The sequence below is a fragment of the Thalassophryne amazonica genome, chromosome 13 (assembly GCF_902500255.1).
Source record: "Thalassophryne amazonica chromosome 13, fThaAma1.1, whole genome shotgun sequence".
Lineage (NCBI taxonomy): Eukaryota > Metazoa > Chordata > Actinopteri > Batrachoidiformes > Batrachoididae > Thalassophryne > Thalassophryne amazonica.
This window is the reverse complement of record NC_047115.1, coordinates 14,144,007-14,165,944: the sequence shown is the minus strand read 5'-3', so window position 1 is coordinate 14,165,944 and position 21,938 is coordinate 14,144,007. Positions and strand designations below refer to the sequence as shown.

At 40.6% G+C, this 21,938-nt stretch overlaps 1 protein-coding gene across 1 annotated transcript in view; it reads left to right on the top strand.

The window, feature by feature from the left end:
* Positions 1 to 21,938, top strand: part of ehbp1 (EH domain binding protein 1) — a 331,101-nt gene that overhangs the window by 188,274 nt on the left and 120,889 nt on the right. Inside the window, 2 exon segments of the mRNA XM_034184954.1 lie at positions 9,350 to 9,528; positions 10,824 to 10,872. Coding sequence (XP_034040845.1) covers positions 9,350 to 9,528; positions 10,824 to 10,872 — 228 coding nt within the window.

Here is a 21,938-nt window from a genome sequence, read left to right as displayed (position 1 = left end):
CTTGTATACTGTATTTTTTATATATTTAAAATATGTTGGGCACAGTGGCGCATTGGCTGTGCTTCCACCTCCCGACAAGACCTCACCTGTCTGTGGTGAGCTCTGCCTCAGTTTCCATGTACATTTCTATTTCTCAAGAACAGTATCCGGTGTTGTAAAACGTGATAGTAAATCTACGAGGGCTGTCAATAAAGTAACGGTCCTTTTAATTTTTTTCAAAAACTATATGGATTTCATTCATATGTTTTTACGTCAGACATGCTTGAACCCTCGTGCGCATGCGTGAGTTTTTCCACGCCTGTCGGTGACGTCATTGGCCTGTGAGCACTCCTTGTGGGAGGAGTTGTCCAGCCCCTCGTCGGAATTCCTTTGTCTGAGAAGTTGCTGAGAGACTGGCGCGTTGTTTGATCAAATTTTTTTCTAAACCTGTGAGACACATCGAAGTGGACACGGTTCGAAAAATTAAGCTGGTTTTCAGTGAAAATTTTAACGGCTGATGAGAGATTTTGAGGTGATACTGTCGCTTTAAGGACTTTTCACGGTGCGAGACGTCGCGCAGGCGCTCTCAGGCGGCGTCATCAGCCTGTTCAAGCTGAGAACCTCCACATTTCAGGCTCTATTGATCCAGGACGTCGTGAGAGAACAGAGAAGTTTCAGAAGAAGTCGGTTTCAGCATTTTATCCGGATATTCCACTGTTAAAGGAGATTTTTTAATGAAAGACGTGCGGACGGGTCCGCGCGTCGGGACGCAGCCGCCGCGACGCTCCGCCACAGGAAAAAACACCTCTGTTGAAAGCCTTAAGGACAAGTTGGAACATGTCCTGCCTGTTAAACAATTTCTCATATACTCACTCCACTGAAAGCCATCAAAAGCCGCCTGGATTTTACAAATGGTTATCAACACGGAGGAGTTTTTCCTGTGCCGCCGCACCGCGTCGGCTGCGTCCCGACGCGTGGATCCGCCCGCACGTCTTTCATTAAAAAAATCTCCTTTAACAGTGGAATATCCGGATAAAATGCTGAAACCGACTTCTTCTGAAACTTCTCTGTTCTCTCACGACATCCTGGATCAATAGAGCCTGAAATGTGGAGGTTTTCAGCTTGAACAGGCTGATGACGCTGCCTGAGAGCACTGCGCGACGTCTCGCACCGTGAAAAGTCCTTAAAGCGACAGAATCACCTCAAATCTCTCATCAGCCGTTAAAATTTTCACTGAAAACCAGCTTAATTTTTTGAACCGTGTCCACTTCGATGTGTCTCACAGGTTTAGAAAAAATTTTGATCAAACAACGCGCCAGTCTCTCAGCAACTTCTCAGACAAAGGAATTCCGACGAGGGGCTGGATGACTCCTCCCACAAGGAGTGCTCACAGGCGAATGACGTCACCGACAGGCGTGGAAAAACTCACGCATGCGCACGAGGGTTCAAGCATGTCTGACGTAAAAACATATGAATGAAATCCATATAGTTTTTGAAAAAAATAAAAAGGACTGTTACTTTATTGACAGCCCTCGTACATGCAAAGCTATACCATATCAGCTGTGGCAACCTTGAGCCGAAAAATGCGAGCAGCCAAACAAAAGATATTTACAGTTTTCAGTTAAAAAGTGAAGTTCTGCCTGTTTGTGTTTAATTTTTATACAAGATCAGTATTTAACTTTTACTGATAACATCATAAGCATTCATTCTGAGTTGCTTATTTTTATGTGATGAAGCAGCAACTCTTCCCAGTGTCCCATTTGAATATTTGAGCTTCTCACCTTGTCCAGAGTGTAAGACCAAATACCCAACAGAAGAAATTAATTCCCACCACTTGCACCCTTGACCTTGTTCTTTTGGTTATTACCCAAAGTTCTTGACCATAGGTAAGGATAGGATATAAATCAGGAGTCTCAACCTTGTGGCTCTGCTCTTTCGTCACCACAATGGTCCATTGCAATGTCTGCAGAATAACAGATGCAGTCCTAATCCATCTCTTAAGCTCACGCTCCAACTTTCTCCCACTTGTGAACAAGACGCCAAGATACGTCAACTCCTCTACTTGGGACAATAACTCTCCCCTGACCCAGAGGGGACAACCCACCCTTTTTGGACAGACAACTATGGCCTCCGATTTGGAGGTGCTGATCTTCATCCAGGTCACTTCTCACTCAGCCTCAAACTTGCCCTGTGCACATCGGCAGCCACTGTTGGATGAAGCCAACAGAACCACATCATCTGCATAAAGCAGACATGTAATTCTGAGGCCACTAAACTGGACACCCTCCAGTCCCTGACTGAGCCTTGAAATCCTATCCATAAACATCACGAACAGGATTGGTGACAAGGGGCAGCCCTGGTGGAGTATAACAGGTCCAAAGGGAACAGGTCAGATGTGATGCCAAGAATACAGACACGGTCTGCATGTTGCAGCTAAAACTGAGACTAAATGAGACTGTCTAAAAATGTAACTAAATTGGGCAGACTGTGAACTGCATCCACCACACTACAAAAACACCTTAGGTACCGGATGGCAATCACCCAGGCAGACAACCGGTCCATCCTGCCTGTCCGCGGCAGTCATGTGAAATATGGCGGTTGTCCTGCCCTTTCACATTTGCTGTGGTCCTCAACACTGAGGTGTCCCTGTGCTGGATCTGCACAGAGAAACGCATCAATGGCCAAATGTTGTAGCTGACTCTCCTTCACAATGCGAATGATAATCCAGACATGAATGTCCCTCAGACACCATTGATTTGACGCACTCATTCCAGCAGCATCAGGATCCTCAGAAGAGACCTAGTACCAAAGGCATCCCTTCTTGCTGGTTGGTGTCCCAAGTCCATAAGACATGAAGCATCAGAAGACATTTCTCGATCTCAAAGGCAAAGGACCCCGAAACACGAATCTCACTGCCGACTTAAGTGAATCTTTCCACACAATCAATTTTTACTGCATGCTGACACATCTGATGGCCAAGTCTAGGGCTGTCCAAGTTATTGAAAGCCTGGATCTTTGTCTTGATCCAAGACTGTTGCAAACCCAGACACTCCTCCTGGGGCTTCTGAGCCCCAACAGAGAAATGTATTTTCTAACTTTTAAGGTCATATAAATAAATAAAATAAATATCAATAAATACCCACAATATGTTGTGCACATTCATTTTTTAGTTAAAGTAGCAAAATTACTTATTGGTTATATGAAACCAGCAATTGTTTTTATTATTATTAAATTGGCCTTCCTGTGTCTGTATAATCATCATGCATCATGGCTTTCAGAATGATTGTTTTCCTTCCTTTCCCCCTCCATTTATTCAGTGTTACATGTGCATTGTTGAATCCGCCTCCAACATGTCTGGAGAAGCTGTGGGGAAAGGTTAAGGCCTTCTTTTAAAGATGAACCAGAAATGTCAAGTGTTCACCCCTCAGGCTGCTGCTACCTTCTCGTCGGCTCTCCTTCTCTCTCATTCTTCATTCATACATAAAGGTGGAGAGTTGATATTGGAGATGCTTTTTAGTCTCTCTTATCACACTGTACCTTGTAGCTTCTCAGCAGGCTATGTTAAACTATACCATTAGAAACAGAGCCTTTGAAGACTTTCACACTGCAACTAGCTAGCTGATATTATTCCAAAACTAATCTTCCTACTTGAGTTTCTTAAAATGTGTCAACAGCAGATTACCCAACCCAACCTGCCACCCCTGATTCTAACAATAATTAATGACAATTTTAACCCAAATCTCTGCATTTTCACATCTTCTGTTCTTGCAGGAAAGGTCCAACAGAGGGGGCTAGTTGGCCACCAGAGACTCTGTAACAAACCTGATGCTGCAGCAGTCACTTTGCAGTGTGCTGTCTTTTCTCTAAACCTTCACTCTGTGATTACTTATAATTATCTAAAACGAGCATCACTATAGTTTACTTTTCCACTACTACACAACTATGGAATATTATTTAAAAGTTTGACTTTAATCTTTACATAACTATCTCATACCAGTGAGATTAATAGTTTCTTCTGGAGAAATGTTCTTTGAGCAGCAGTGTCATAACAGACATATTGGGCCGTATTAAGAACAATCAAAGCAGAGTGTACATGACGGACAGACTGCAGGTCCTCAAGTCTGAGAGCTGTTGGTGTGTCAAACTGTCTGAAGGGTTTTAGTAGGAGTGTATTGTAAATCCTTTTTTCTGATTTGGCAGTTTCATATAATTTCATAATTCAATACTTTCATAATAATTACATTCATTTTTGAATAAATTTTTTTGGGGCGGGGCGTGGCGGAGAGATATTGATATCCTTAAAGAATTGAGCTTTTTGAACCTGCTCAAACATTTTTGCTCCCAACATTCAACAGAAGAGAGGAGAAATTTTGTGATCACCACAGTTTTATTGAGAGAACGATTTCAATAAAATTTTGTGGTTTAATGTCCATGTATTAGAAAATTTGATTTCATTTTGAAGCAGATCAGAATCTTATTTGACAAATTTTATTTTATTTTGTTAATTTTCTAGTATTTCAGCTATTGTCTCTGTGATACCGCAGAGGTCTACGCATTACTGTACAGTATATTGCACAAAGACAGAGGGATCTGACATAAAGTGACATTACCCATTTCCACCCGGTGCAGTTGTCATTTTTAAGTTCTCCCACCCCCACTCCAAACGTGCGTTGGTGTGTTGGTCGAAAATGTCATGTGGTCAGGCACTGAGCTGTCGCGTTCATATCGTCGGTTGCAAAGTGTTTTCACTTCGACCCACCACACACCTGGTCGAAAGTGGGGAAAAGTGTATTTCTTTATATAAAGAGTTCAACACTCAGACACGCCTTACATAAGTGGGTTAACAACAGATGCATACCCTGTTTGCCTGCACATCATCACCAGTCACTTGCAATAGTATGTTGGTATGGTACTGCGTTATGGCATGGTGCACTCCAGTTTTAAGGGAATGTCAAGTGCCACTCTGATTGATTATGTCTGTACTATAGTACATCCAGTCCTAATGAACGCCATAATCCAACCTTTTTGTACCCACTGCTTGGGTTTGCGCTACTTCCCGCAACGTAAATCGCCATAGATGCTTGAACTCTCCCCAAATGGATTTGTGCCTTCTGCACCATTAATTTTTACATCACAATAAAGCCCAGAGTCCAGTTTAAAACTCCTCCCGTCAGTTTTCAGAAGCAGCAATAGTTGATTGTTATTGCCCCAGTGGATGTACCATATGCATCATCCGAGTGGATCTTCTGCTTTGTCACATAATTATGAACATTTGTCACATTATTGATTTGCCTGCAGTATTATGAAATATGACTTTGAACATATTTATTTGTGATTACTGGTCTCCAGTGAATCAAATGGAATCTTGGTGGGCTTTTTTGGTACTTCTTGCTAAACTGTTTGAAATGATCTGGAAGAATTATCCCATATCTTTGCCTGTGTAACTAGATTAGTCAGAAGCCAGTTGAACAATTATTGTAGCACTGCTTCTGATGATCACGAGAGGAAGGCCAGTATCTCCATAAAACCACAAATTTGTGGGATTTGGAGTCTGAGAGGGTGGAAGTCTCTTAACCCAGAAAAGACTTCAAAGGCAGGGCTAATTACATACAGTTGTATGTAAAAGTTTGGGCACCCCTGATGAGTTCCATGATTTTCCTTTATAAATCACTGGCTGTTTGGATCATCAATTTCAGTTAAATATATCATATAGCAGACAAACACAGTGATATTTGAGAAGTTAAATAAAGTTTATAGGATTTACAGAAAGTGTACAATAATTCTTTAAACAAAATAAGGCAGGTACATAAATTTTGGCACCCCAACAGAAAAAATCCGTCAATATTTAGTAGATCGTCCTTTTGCAGAAATGACAGCCTCGTAACGCCTCCTATGGCTTCCAGTGAGAGTCAGGATTCTGGTTGAAGGTATTTTGGACCATTCTTTTTTACAAAATATCTCCAGTTCAGTCAGGTTTGTTGGTTTTCGAGCATGGACAGCCCGTTTAAAATCACACCACAGATTTTCAGTAATATTCAGGTCTGGGGACTGAGATGGCCATTCCAGAGCATTGTACTTGTTCCTCTGCATGAATGCCTTAATAGATTTTGAGCAGTGTTTGGGGTCGTTGTCTTATTGAAAGTTCCAGCCCCGGCACAACTTCAACTTTGTCACTGATTCATGAACGCTGAATCTGCTGATATTGACTGGAATCTGTCACCCTCAGCTTTAACAAGATTCCCAGTATCTGCACTGGCCACACAGCCACACAGCATGATGGAATCACCTCCAAATTTTACTGTAGGTATCAAGCGTTTTTCTTTGAATGCTGTGTCCTTTTTCAGCCATGCATGCAGGCCCTTGTTATGTCCAAATAACTCAATTTTAGTTTCATCAGTCCACAGCACCTTATTCCAAAATAAAACTGGCTTGTCCAAATGTGCTTTAGCATACCTCAAGCGACTCTGTTTGTGGCGTGTATGCAGAAAAGGCTTCCTCTGCATTACAGCATCTCTTTGTGCAAAGTACGCTGTACAAATGAATGATGCACAGAGACACTATCTGCAGCAAGCTCATGTTGTATGTCTTTGGAGCAGGTCTGTGGGTTGACTATGACTGTTCTCACCATCCTTTGCTTCAGCTTATCTGATATTTTTCTTGGCCTGCCACTTTGGGCTTTAACTACAACCCCTGGCAAAAATTATGGAATCACCGGCCTCGGAGGATGTTCATTCAGTTGTTTAATTTTGTAGAAAAAAAGAAGATCACAGACATGACACAAAACTAAAGTCATTTCAAATGGAAACTTTCTGGCTTTAAGAAACACTATAAGAAATCAGGAAAAAAAATTGTGGCAGTCAGTAACGGTTACTTTTTTATACCAAACAGAGGGAAAAAATATGGACTCACTCAATTCTGAGGAAAAAATTATGGAATCATGAAAAACAAAAGAACGCTCCAACACATCACTAGTATTTTGTTGCACCACCTCTGGCTTTTATAGCAGCTTGCGGTCTCTGAGGCATGGACTTAATGAGTGACAAACAGTACTCTTCATCAATCTGGCTCCAACTTTCTCTGATTGCTGTTGCCAGATCAGCTTTGCAGGTTGGAGCCTTGTCATGGACCATTTTCTTCAACTTCCACCAAAGATTTTCAATTGGATTAAGATCCGGACTATTTGCAGGCCATGACATTGATCCTATGTGTCTTTTTGCAAGGAATGTTTTGACACTTTTTGTTCTATGGCAAGATGCATTATCATCTTGAAAAATGATTTCATCATCCCCAAACATCCTTTCAGTTGATGGGATAAGAAAAGTGTCCAAAATATCAACGTAAACTTGTGCATTTATTGATGATGTAATGACAGCCATCTCCCCAGTGCCTTTACTTGACATGCAGCCCCATATCATCAATGACTGTGGAAATTTACATGTTCTCTTCAGGCAGTTATCTTTATAAATCTCATTGTAACGGCACGAAACAAAAGTTCCAGCATCATCACCTTGCCCAAATGCAGATTGAGATTCATCACTGAATATGACTTCTATCCAGGTCATCCACAGTCCACGATTGCTTTTCTTTAGCCCATTGTAACCTTGGTTTTTTCTGTTTAGGGTGTTAATGATGGCTTTCGTTTAGCTTTCTGTATGTAAATCCCATTTCCTTTAGGCGGTTTCTTACAGTTCGGTCACAGATGTTGACTCCAGTTTCCTACCGTTCGTTCCTCATTATTGTGTTGGCATTTCGATTTTGAGACATATTGCTTTAAGTTTTCTGTCTTAACGCTTTGATGTCTTCATTGGTCTATCAGTATGTTTGCCTTTAACAACCTTCCCATGTTGTTTGAATTGGTCCAGAGTTTAGACACAGCTGACTGTGAACAACCAACATCTTTTGCAACATTGCGTGATGATTTACCCTCTTTTAAGAGTTTGATAATCCTCTCCTTTGTTTCAATTGGCGTCTCGTGTTGGAGCCATGATTCATGTCAGTCCACTTGGTGCAACAGCTCTCCAAGGTGTGATCACTCCTTTTTAGATGCAGACTAACGAGCAGATCTGATTTGATGCAGGTGTTAGTTTTGGGGATGAAAATTTACAGGGTGATGTTCCTCAGAATTGAGTGAGTCCGTATTTTTTTTCCCTCTGCTTGGTCTAAAAAAGTAACCGTTACTGATTGCCACAATTTTTTTTTCTTGATTTCTTATAGTGTTTCTTAAAGCCAGAAAGTTGCCATTTGAAATGACTTTAGTTTTGTGTCATGTCTGTGATCTGCTTTTTTTTCTACAAAATTAAACAACTGAATGAACATCCTCCGAGGCCGGTGATTCCATAAATATTGCCAGGGGTTGTAGTACTGTGCCTGTGGTCTTCCCTTTCCTCACTATGTTCCTCATAATGGAAACTGACAGCTGAAATCTCTGAGATAGCTTTTTGTATCCTTCCCCTAAACCACGATGTTGAACAATCTTTGTTTTCAGGTTATTTGAGAGTTGTTTAGAGGCTCTCATGTTGCCATTCATTAGAAGATATGCGAAGAGGGGAAACATTTGCAAATGGCCACCTTAAATACCCTTTCTCATGATTGAATTCACCTGTGTAAGGAGGTCAAGGGTCAGTGAGCTTACCAAACCAATTTTGTGTTCTAATAATTAGTGCTAAATGTATTCAAATCAAAAAAATGACAAGGGTGCCCAAATTTATGCACCTGCCTTATTTTGTTTAAATAATTATTGCACACTTTCGGTAAATCCTATAAACTTCATTTCACTTCTCAAATATCAGTGTGTTTGTCTGCTATATGATACATGTAACTGAAATTTCTGATCCAGACAACCAGTGATTTATAAAGGAAAATCATGAAAATTATCAGGGGTGCCCAAACATTTGTATACAACTCTGTGTGTGTGTGTGTGTGTACATACACACATAAATGGATATTTTGCTTGATCAGGGGAAAATATTGACATTTCCATTAGAAATCCTTAGAGTGCGTCAGCAGTGCAAATATGTGGTGGACATGTGTTTTTGTCATGCCTGTGTGAAGCAAATGAGAGTTTATGACTCCCCTGGATGGACAGCAGGCCAGTTTAGTACAGGTTATGTCCCTGGCCGAGGCTTGTACCCATTTATAACTGGGTGGACTGTGAAGTGCAAATGAAGTGTCTTGTCCAAGGATAGACAGGCAGTGAGACTGTTAATTGAACCCAGGCCCAACTCCTTATCCCACTGATTATAAAACATCTTTTCTTTGTACTTCATTGTCAGAATTTTCAAAAGCTGTTTTCTCTCTTCTTTCTGTGTCCTACTGTGTCTGTCCATGCTCCATTTCATTCATCTTCAAACACACATTCTCTCTCTTCCAGCCCAGCCCTGTCCCAAGCCCGGTGCTGGGTGGGAAGCCCAATGCCAGCCAGTCTTTGCTGGTCTGGTGCCGTGAGGTCACAAAGAACTACCGTGGGGTGAAGATCACCAACTTCACCACCTCTTGGAGGAATGGACTGGCCTTCTGCGCCCTGCTTCACCACTTCAGACCTGACGTAATGTAGGTCTCTTCCAATTTGCACTCTGTCTCTCTGTCACAGGCAGTGAATGATGTTCTTGGGGTACGATCAAAGTAAAACCAACTTTATTGCTGAAAATTTTAGTTTAAAATTTTCAAAATTAATATTTAAAATATTGATTCCAGGAAGCATGTCCAGTTCTATGAAGGCACAGACATACTTTTAACTATCAGATTTCATGCATCTCATATGTCCTGCATTTGTTTGTGTTATTCAAAATGATTGTAATGTAGCCTCAAACTACAGACCAAGGTAAGACAAAGAAGAGACTGAAACAATAACAAAATGAAAATGGCCAATGATTGAGCAAAAGCTGAGTTTTTGCCACTATATTAGCATCATTCTGTGCTAATATCATTCAAGAAATTACTCTGCTTTCAGACTGAAATGTTTTATGCTAATATCATTCAAGAAATTACTCTGCTTTCAGACAGAAATGTTTTTAATCTGCCATTTGATGGATGAATCTTTTAATCCTTTATGTGGCTTACATTTTGTTTAACATACCTTCACATATTGAAATTGAATCTGTTTTTGCTTAGGTCCATGTCACCAGAACCACTGACACTATGTTCATCAGGTCTGTTCTGGCTTTAGACATACAGTGAAACGGATTCACAATAAACTGAACTGGACACGACCCAGTCCAATAAATTCAGTTAGGATTCTAAGCATCTTGCATAGCCTTGCCACTGTGTGCACACCTGATTCACTTAGATCTTAGAGGTTAAGCAGAGCAGAGCCTGGTTAGCACTTGGGAGACCACATAGGAAGACCAGGAGCTGTGCACATGTTTCAGAAAGGGCATCAGGTGGAAAAGAATTCTAAGCATTTTGGGACTTGTATTGTATTGATTTGTAGGAGTCAAGAGGACCCTCGAAATTAATTTTTAAGGTTTGCATGTTTTCCACCAACAACAGTCTGTAATTGCCTGTGAACATTAGTGTCCCTGTGTGAGTTTTATTGCACTTCCATTTAACACCTGTGCACAAAGCACAATTTTGATAAAGTGTTCTCACGATGGAGCGAGAGGTTTTCCACTGTGTATGTGCCTGTGTAGCAGCAGCACATTCTTCACTTTTATTTATTTATTTATTTATTTTACATATTTTCCACTCTATTAGCTCAGTTGATTGTGCTGCTCTGACATTGCATGTTGCAGTTCTAATGCCATTACATGTGACGCATATTTAAATACACCTTTCTCCTCTATCTCTCACCGTCTCTGTTTTTCCTTTGCCTGCTTTTTCTTTGACCCTCCCCACTCTTCTTCCAGAGACTACAAGTCGCTCAATCCTCAGGATATTAAAGAAAACAACAAAAAGGTAAGAAGCAGCCACCGCTGGGCCCTTCACACCACTTAGCTCTCTCCCATCTACCGCTCCATTTGGCTGTATTTAGAGATCTCCCATTAATCCCTGAATGTGTTTATAAGGTAGTTTTGGGGGAGGGTGGGAATACATGTTCACGCAGTCACATATTAAAGGCAGAAAGTATATTAAGAACAGTTTTCATTAGACGCTTCCCCTGCCGTGATGTGTGTGTGTGTGTCCATCCAAAGACTTCAAGTGACAAAGGTGAGCTTCAGTCTGAACTGCTGGGAGCTTGTGTTGCAGCTGTTTTGTTTGTGTTTTAGTATATTGTGTTAGAGTGTACTAAGTGGAATCCGTGTTGGTTTAGTATTACTGCTCCATTTTTTTTTCCATAATGTACATCCACTTCCCTTTTGTTTCTTCTCTTTTCTTTACAAATTAAGCGTCACATACACACACAAAAGTGAACTCAAAGCAAGTAATCAGGAGTGCACATGTGCAAATTTGCAATTTGTTGGAAATGTGCATTTGCACATCTCTTGCCCTGGATATATTTATAGGTGAGTAAAACTGAACCAACACAAGAGTTGGAGTAACATCAATGACATGAACAATTTAAGTAAAAAAAAAAAAAAAAAAAATCTAGGTGCTTTTTTTGTGGGCACTGCAGTGATTTCAGTCCTGTGCAGAAAATTAGAGTCATATATGCATTTTTATTAAATTTTTTATAAATTAAAAAAAACTTTTTGGGGTGTTTGAGAGTATGTCCTTTGGGGAGGACGTAGGGGGACTCCAAGGAAAAAAGGTTAATCACTGTCTTGAAACCTGCTAATGGCATAAATGTTAAATGCACTCCATTTATATAGCACTTTTCCATCTGCATTAGACGCTCAAAGCACTTTACAAATAATGCCTCACATTCACCCCAATGTCAGGGTGCTGCCACACCAGGCGCAACTAGTGGATTAAGGACCTTGCCCAAGGGCCCTTAGTGATTTCCGGACAGGCTGGGATTTGAACCGAGGGTCCTCTGATCTCAAGCCCAAGGCTTAACCACTACACCATCACCTCCCCCTAAGTGTTAATACAAGACGGCGTCATGATGTGGACAGTCATTGTAGTCTTTTTAAGGTTGATAGTTTTCACGTTGGCAGCTAAAACTACTTCCTGTGTATGTTGATATAAAGTTACTTCAGATGTGAGATGAAAACTGAAGCCCTTACGTTTTCACATCACACAGCCATGCATATGTGCTACACTGTTAAATAAACCAAATTCAAACGGATTACACAGACTCAGAAATATTTGAACGATAGCCCTTCTGAAGTATAGAAAATATAAAACTCTCTTTTTTCAGTTATATACACACCTGCAAAAACTGTTATAATGTAATAAATGTAAAAAACACAATCACATCCACTTTCCTCATTTCTCTATGTCATCATACTCTGACTGCACGTTCACAAGTTGACATGCCCATATGCCAAAACCACCATTTTTCCACTGTCCCTCCAGCTCTTTGCGAGCACAGTCACTTTTTACGTACACACCTGCACACACAGACAACCTGTCCCCTCTTTTTTGGCCCCGAGGGCTACACAGAATGATACGCGTCAGGTTCCTGCAGCTTGATTTCTTTTTTCTCATACACACTCTGGCAGAGCGATAACCTCTGGTGGCCCTGTTAGGCATGAATGCTACCCTGTTGACAATAACCACAGTAGAAGGCGAGAGCGAACCAATCCCATATCTGCTAACTGCCCCTCACCCCCCTCCAGGGGCTCAAGTAGCCCTGGAGAAATTGGTTAGATATAAGTAATATGGGAATATGCCGTAGAGGGTGATAGCTGGCAAATAGCTGCAGCACTGTGGCCAGAGAGCTGCAACCAGCTTTCTGTAAAGATCTACAACTGTCGCTGATGTCCATTTGGCTGAGCAAGGTGTTTCTTTGCAGTGCAGACATGTGGACCTCGAGATTGTGTCTGTACACGTACATCCAATACTCAAAGATATGAGTTCTGTGGCATTTGGAAAAGTATTCTCATCATGCCCCCTGTGGGTGGAATAACTGTTTTACACATATGGTACAAGTTGTAGGTTTATTTGAGCAGTTAATGAATAGTCACATCAATCAGTGATCTTTTTTTTTTTTGCCCAGTATATCCAGTCTGTTTGTATAAAGTGCTGCTACACCATCAATATGAGAGTCAAACTAAGTGATCCACCTGCAAACACCGCAAAGTCATAGAGACGTAAAACCCAACAGGTTATTTGTTGTTTTGTTATAGTATTGAACTTTGATAGGTCAATGGTTCCCAACATTGGTCTTTAGAAACCAACAGTTTTGATACCAGCTGAAACCAGCTTCATATACACTGGCTTACACAAAATGTAGAGTGTGCCATCCCAGGGTGACAGCTATGACCATGTCAATTAATAAATGGAATGAATAGTTTTGATAGTGTTCAGTGCTTGGTCTCCAAAGTAAACAATCAAACAAAGTCGATCTCCATTGAACATAAGAGATGGTGCCTGACTATTCTTTTAAATACCGTATTAGCTCAACTAATAAATTGCAAACTCAAATTGACCTTTGTCAGCATTTTTGCTGTTTTGCCTCATGACTCCATAACATTCAGCTATAGATAGTCCAAACAGTACCTTTTTTGAATTTTTTATGAACAGACAGATGCTGTGGAATACTTTTTTATATGATGGAGCATTTTTTTTAAATGTGACCCCTTTTGTAAACCCTCATTGACCCCTACTTGGATAGCTGCCACCCTGGGATGGCCAGTATACATTTTTGTGTAGGCCATGGTTACTGAGGCTGGACTGTAAATATGTTTAGTCCCTTTAAGTGGTACCAAACACCTGCCAGGCTTGTAGACCGATAGACACACTACTGACAACTAAGATCAAGATGATATTGAAAGCCTGCATATTGGTCTTAGTTTAGCACATTGGCAAGCCCATACTCCAACTACTTATACAGTTCTTCAAGAGCTCCTCCATCCAGGGTGTTCATTGATTCCATGAGAATCACATCATGCTCTGCAAAGTCAACATCAGTGAAATTTTCTTCTCCAACACAAGACATCACTGGATTCCATGAGCCTTCTCAGTATCTGGTCCACACAAGCACTGAACAAAGTAGGGACTGCAACACATCACTGATGGATATAACTACTGTGATCTTGCAAATTCCTCGGGATGTCCCTGAAAGCAGCACAATCAACTTTAATCGAGTTGAAACACTGAAAATCAACAGAAGCTGTAAGACCCCTGTTGAAATTTATGCCTGCATTCAGTGAGCATCTAAGAGATGGGATTTAGCCAGGAGAGGATAATGAAATGAAACTTGATTCTCATTCAGTCTGCTGTGTACAGTTACTACATAATCATTAGAAAGTGTAGAATTTATTGAAAGGACAGCAAAATGGAAATGTGTAGATACTACACATACCCATGTGTCTGCTTTTCATGTCTGGTTGATAGAACCCCCCCCCCCCCAATCACTCTCCACAGTCTGCCTGTGTGGAGTGATTGCAATAAGCTTAGACTGTGCTGAATTATGACAGATAAGGACAATCAATATTGGGGGAGGTTTGACAAAAGAGTGGAAAGTGAATATTTAGCAGATTTACAGCCTTAAAAATATCTAATATCACTTATTATATAATGTACTTGGTACGCGCTCGATTATGTGTGTGGCTGTCTGGTTAGAACATTTTCATGTCGAGAGCTTCTGCGTTTGGGCTGCTTGGATTTTCAGTGTTATATGTGTGTGTGTAATGAAGCTAAGGAGAAGTCATTTGTCGTGCCATCTGATAGCGTCACAGCAGGCTAAATCACCCAGAGCACAACTGTGATGGGCTGAGCTGAGAGGAGGGGGTGTTGTGATTGACAGCGATAGATAGCTGTCATTCACAGAGAAGCAGGTTTTTTTGGAGGGGGGTGGTTTCAGGGAGCAGCAGTCTGGGGCAGGGAAGGGTGACTTTTAGTCCTGACCTGAAGTTTTGTCTGTTGGATGATAGAAAGTGACAAAAACTAATATTTTCCAAAATATATTTGTATTATATTGAGATTTTACCTTCAGCATTGTAAGAAAACAGAATCAAGTCTGTAGAAGTGCTAATTTTGAAAGTATTCATGTTGTTATTTCAGGCACATGGTTCCCGCAGATCCTTAAAGGCATTGAATTCGTCAATTTAAAAATAAGGCCTTAATTGGTATTAAAATGTCTTCAGTCAGTCTTTCGAGTCTTAAAAATGTTTAAGACATTGGATGTAGTGTTTTATTCATGTTTTCTTCTATAGTTGCAATTAAAAATGTCTAAACAAATGGCAGTATCTATCTAAAAACGAGGGACTCCCTCGCCTGCAAAATTTTCAGTTGTGCCACTCTCATTGTGAATACAAAGATGCTCTTGAGCAACGTTGTGCACACCCAACTGCTTAAGTGAAGCTGATGGGGAGCCAACAGGTCGTGGAGTTGTTTTGGGCAGTTTCCATGTATGAAAAACTGCATGTGTGACCGTGGCCTGCATGAAGAACAGTGTATCAAAACATACCAGATTTTTTTTGTTTGTTTGTTTTTGTGGGGGGGTTTTTCCCTCTCTTTTTTATGAATATCATGATACTGTGAAGATTAAACTCCTGCATGGATGAAACAATGATCTCCTGCAGAATAACCATAAATATACAAAATATACAAATTGGAAACAGATGACATCAGAGATTACAGTTTATATTTCAGAATGATTTATTTTTTTTTGTTTTGTTTTTTTTAAGTTAAACAACGAAGAAGAGCAAGTTGAGGTCTAGTCTGGAGAAGTGGAGATATGCTTTGGAGAGAAGGGGAATGAAAGTCAGTAGAAGCAAGACTGAGTACATGTGTGTGAATGAGAGGGAGCCAGTGGAATAGTGCAGTTACAAGGAGTAGAAGTTGGTGAAAGTACATGAGTTTAAATATTTGGGGTCAGCTGTTCAAAGTAATGGAGAGTGTGGTAGAGAGGTGAAGAAGAGAGTGCAGGCAGGGTGGAGTGGGTGGAGAAAGGTGGCAGGAGTGATTTATGACTGAAGAATATCAGCAAGAGTGAAGGGGAAAGTTACAAGACAGTAGTAGGACCAGTTATGTTGTATGGTTTAGAGACAGTGGCACTAACAAAAAGACAGGAGCAGAGCTGGAGGTGGCAGAGCTGAAGATATTGAGGTTCTCTTTGGGAGTGACAAGAATGGACAAGATTAGGAATGAACATATCAGAGGGACAGCTCAGGTGGGACTATTTGGAGACAAAGTCAGAGAGGCGAGATTGAGATGGTTTGGACATGTGCAGAGGAGGGACCCAGGATATATAGGGAGAAGGATGCTGAGGATGGAGCCACCAGGCAGGAGGAGAAGAGGGAGACCAAAGAGGAGGTTCATGGATGTGCTGAGAGAGGACATGCAGGTGGTTGGTGTGACAGAGGAAGATACAGAGGACAGGGTGAGATGGAAACGATTGATCTGCTGTGGCGACCCCTAACGGGAACAGCCGAAAGACAAAGAAGAATTCACCACAGATTACAGTCTACAGAATTGTTGTGAACAGTAATGTAATTATGTAGTGAATCGCGATAGGCGTATCGTGATACATATCGAATCGCGATAGGCAGCGAATCGCGATAGGCGTATCGTGATATGTATTGAATCATGGAGCTGGCACATCGTTCCACCCCTTTTCGTTAATATTAATCAGTATCTTTATATATGTTTTGGTCAGTCTTGATAAAGCTGTAAATTGTAGAAACAATTAAAGATGAGATCAAAGTCAAAATAGGAGCCCACAAAGCATGACATTGACCCTGAAACAATCCCTCCTTTCCTCATCACACAGCTCTCACTTTCTCTCATTCTCACCCTTTGTTTCCTTTCATTCTTTCATTCTGTCCCCGTTGAGCAGAAAAGTTGTTGTTCTCTTTCACAGCCTACTCTGGGCAAGAAAGGAACAATGCAGGTGCACTTTGCTCCTGTGAATACATGTTAGAAACCCAATCAGGCCCTCTTATTTCTCTCATTGTTTTTTCCTTTCTTCTCTATTTCCTTTTCTTTTCACACTGCCTCTCTACCAGGGGAAGGAGGAGGAACTTAAACATGTTCGCTGTAAAGACAAACTGTTCTGCCTTTTCTTTTGCGGTATTAGTTCTTTTTTCCTGCCTCGTCTTGGCAGCACAAATGCACACACACGCACACCTTTTCCCCCCTCTTTGAGTATAGATGTCCCGCCTATTCTTACCTTCTCCATCAGTGGAAAGGCACAAAAGAGGTGAGAATAAAAAAGATGGCTCTCAACAAAAGCCATCGTAATTGATTGCAAATTTGAGAAACGTGTCTCAGTTGATTGTGTCGCTTTGTAATTCTAGATTTCTAACCATTTATTACTAGGCCTCTCTATTTCATAGAAACTTGAGAAACAAATTTAACAATAACTCATACAAATATGCAACACTTATCTCTTATTTTGCATTATTTTCCTACTACATAATTGTAGTGTGGGCATGTAAAGTGCATGTCTTTAAAATCAATCATATTAAAGTTTCTTTAATTTATTTTGAAAATCTGCTACAGGTGTCTATACGTTGAGAACAGTCAAAGACCACTTTAAAATTTGAAGTTTACATCGAGGAACATAGTGTCCAAATGTTTGCATTGGGATGTCTGCTAGAGGTTTTGTTCGTCAAGAAGCTTCCTTTCTGCACCACACAGCCCAGGCCCACCATATGAGGCTACTTGTTGATTTGGCTACCAGTGGAACCACTGTCAAACAGACAGACAATTAAATGGTTGAAATAATTTCAGACGGCAGCATTAATGCAGAAAAGTACATTGAGATTTTAAAGCAATGCGCTGCTTTCAACATGTTTTTCATGGGCATCAGTGCATTTTTCGACAAGTGCAAAACCACATTTTGCACACATTACAAAAGCATGAGAATGTGTGTAGAATTTTGAAAGAAAAAAAATGCAATGATGACCACCTACTGATGCTCATCGTAAGACATGTTTGCAAGAAGAATGGGACAGAATAACACCTAAAATGTTTCTTTGCTTGGGGTCCTCAATGCCAAAATGTCTAAGTGTTGTAAGAAGGAATAACAACTGTACAAAGTGGTAAATGTCTTAGAATCCCAACATTTTGGATTGTGTTGTAGCCCTGAAATGCCGGAATGGATGTGCTGTTAACAAGTTAAATTAATTTGACCACATAAAACATGAAATATCTTTGGTTCGTACTGTCTGCAGTGAAAAATACAAGTCAACATAAATGTGATAATCACTGCATTTCTAATATTTGCATTTCTAGATGTCCCAATTTTTTCTGGTTTGGGGTTGTCTAAAATCTGTTGTTTTTAATGTACTTTTTATAGACAAACCAGGTTTTTACTGCACGCAGGTTGGTGGTGCATTATTGCCAACATTGCTACAACAGGTGTATCTGTAATACACACACACACACACACACACACACACACACACACACACACACACACACACACACACACACACACACACACACACACACACACACACACACACACACACACACACACACACACACAGTCACTTTTAAGTGCTTTTTTAAACCTAATAACATCCAAAGAATTAAGGTATTTCTAATTTTACAAATAAACCAGCCAGCTGTAACAATGCTCTTAATAATTTTGTCTTTCATCATTACAACACTCCCAGTTGCTTCATGGGGCATTCAGTAAAATTATATATTTACAACCCCTGGCAAAAATTATGGAATCACCGGCCTCGGAGGATGTTCATTCAGTTGTTTAATTTTGTAGGAAAAAAGCAGATCACAGACATGACACAAAACTAAAGTCATTTCAAATGGCAACTTTCTGTCTTTAAGAAACACTATAAGAAATCAGGAAAAAAAATTGTGGCAGTCAGTAACGGTTACTTTTTTAGACCAAGCAGAGGAAAAAAATATGGACTCACTCACTTCTGAGGAAAAAAATTATGGAATCATGAAAAACAAAAGAATGCTCCAACACATCACTAGTATTTTGTTGCACCCCTCTGGCTTTTATAACAGCTTGCAGTCTCTGAGGCATGGACTTAATGAGTGACAACAGTACTCTTCATCAATCTGGCTCCAACTTTCTCTGATTGCTGTTGCCAGATCAGCTTTGCAGGTTGGAGCCTTGTCATGGACCATTTTCTTCAACTTCCACCAAAGAATTTTCAATTGGATTAAGATCCGGACTATTTGCAGGCCATGACATTGACCCTATGTGTCTTTTTGCAAGGAATGTTTTCACAGTTTTTGCTCTATGGCAAGATGCATTATCATCTTGAAAAATAATTTCATCATCCCCAAACATCCTTTCAATTGATGGGATAAGAAAAAGTGTCCAAAATATCAACGTAAACTTGTGCATTTATTGATGATGTAATGACAGCCATCTCCCCAGTGCCTTTACCTGACATGCAGCCCCATATCAATGACTGTGGAAATTTACGTTCTCTTCAGGCAGTCATCTTTATAAATCTCATTGGAACGGCACCAAACAAAAGTTCCAGCATCATCACCTTGCCCAATGCAGATCTGAGATTCATCACTGAATATGACTTTCATCCAGTCATCCACAGTCCACGATTGCTTTTCCTTAGCCCATTGTAACCTTGTTTTTTTCTGTTTAGGTGTTAATGATGGCTTTCGTTTCCTTCCTTTAGGTGGTTTCTTACAGTTCGGTCACAGACGGTGACTCCAGTTTCCTCCCATTCGTTCCTCATTCGTTTTGTTGTGCATTTTCGATTTTTGAGACATATTGCTTTAAGTTTTCTGTCTTGATGCTTTGATGTGTTCTTGTCTACCAGTATGTTGCCTTTAACAACCTTCCCAATTTGTTTTTATTTGGTCCAGAGTTTAGACACAGCTGACTGTGAATAACCAACATCTTTTGCAACACTGCGTGATGATTTACTCTCTTTTAAGAGTTTGATAATCCTCTCCTTTGTTTCATTTGACATCTCATGTTGGAGCCATGATTCATGTCAGTCCACTTGGTGCAACAGCTCTCCAAGGTGTGATCACTCACTCCTTTTTAGATGCAGACTAACGAGCAGATCTGATTTGATGCAGGTGTTAGTTTTGGGGATGAAAATTTACAGGGTGATTCCATAATTTCTTCCTCAGAATTGAGTGATTCCATATTTTTTTTCCCTCTGCTTGGTCTAAAAAAGTAACCGTTACTGATTGCCACAATCTTTTTTCCCTGATTTCTTATAGTGTTTCTTAAAGCCAGAAAGTTGCCATTTGAAATGACTTTAGTTTTGTGTCATGTCTGTGATCTGCTTTTTTTCTACAAAATTAAACAACTGAATGAACATCGTTCAAGGCCGGTGATTCCATAATTTTTGCCAGGGGTTGTACAGTGAGGAAAATAAGTATTTGAACACCCTGCGTTTTTTTTTCTCCCAATTAGAAATCATGGAGGGGTCTGAAATTTTCATCTTAGGTGCATGTCCACCGTGAGAGGCATAATCTAAAAAAAATCTGGAAATCACAATGCATGATTTTTTAATAATTTATTTGTATGTTACAGCTGCAAAAAAGTATTTGACCCCCTACCAACCAGCAAGAATTCTGGCTCTCACAGACCAGTTAATTTTTCTTTAAGAAGCCCTCTTATTCTGCACTCTTTACCTGTATTAATTGCACCTGTTTGAACTTGTTACCTGTATAAAAGACACCTGTTCACACACTCAATCAATCACACTCCAACCTGTCCACCATAGCCAAGACCAAAGAGCTGTCTAAGGACACCAGGGACAAAACTGTAGACCTGCACAAGGCTGGGATGGACTACAGGACAGCAGGCAAGCAGCTTGGTAGCAGACAACAACTGTTATGATTATTTATTAGAAAGTGGAAGAAACACAAGATGACTGTCAATCTCCCTTGGTCAGGGATTCCATGCACGATCTCACTTTGTGGGGTAAGGATGATTCTGAGAAAGCTCAGAACTACACAGGAGGACCTGGTCAATGACCTGAAGAGAGCTGGGAACACAGTCCCAAAGATTACATTAGTAACACATGATGCTGTGATGGTTTAAAATCCTGCAGGGCAGCAAGGTCCCCCTGCTCAAGCCAGCATATGTCCAGGCCCGTTTGAAGTTCACCAGTGACCATCTGGATGATCCAGAGGCGGCATGGGAGAAGGTCATGTGGTCAGATGAGACCAGCATAGAGGTTTTTGGAATCAACTCCACTTACCATGTTTACAGGATGAGAACAACCCCAAGAAAACCATCCCAACCGTGAAGCATGGGGGTGGAAACATCATACTCTGGGGGTGCTCTTCTGCAAAGGAGACAGGACGACTGCACCGTATTGAAGTGAGGATGGATGGGGTCATCCTCCCTCCTTCCCTCAGTAAAAGCATTGAAGATGGGTCATGGCTAGGGCTTCCAGCATGACAATGACCCCAAACACATAGCCAAGGCAACTAAGGATGGTCTCCGTAAGAAGCATTTCAAGGTCCTGGAGTGGCCTGGCCAGTCTCCAGACCTGAACTCAATAGAAAATCTTTGGAGGGAGCTGAAACTCCAAACCTGAAAGATCTAGAGAAGATCTGTATGGAGGAGTGGACCATAATCCCTGCTGCAGTGTGTGCAAACCTGGTGAAAAACTACAGGAAAAGTTTGACCTCTGTAATTGCAAACAAAGGCTACTGTACCAAATATTAACATTGATTTTCACAGGTGTTCAAATACTTACTTGCAGCAGTAACATACAAATAAATTATTTAAAAAATCATACATTGTGATTTCCGTTTTTTTTTTTTTTAGATTATGTCTCTCACAGTGGACATGCACCTAAGATGAAAATTTCAGACCCCTCCATGATTTCTAAGAGGGAGAACTTGCAAAACCGCAGGGTGTTCAAATACTTATTTTCCTCATTGTAACTACCTTTCAAATCTAGTGGACTGTAGAGATGGAACTTTTGTGTTCAGTAGACCTTTTCTGTGGATGAGCAGTAGTTATTTAACAAATGAGAAAACAGTAAAAGGCTTGA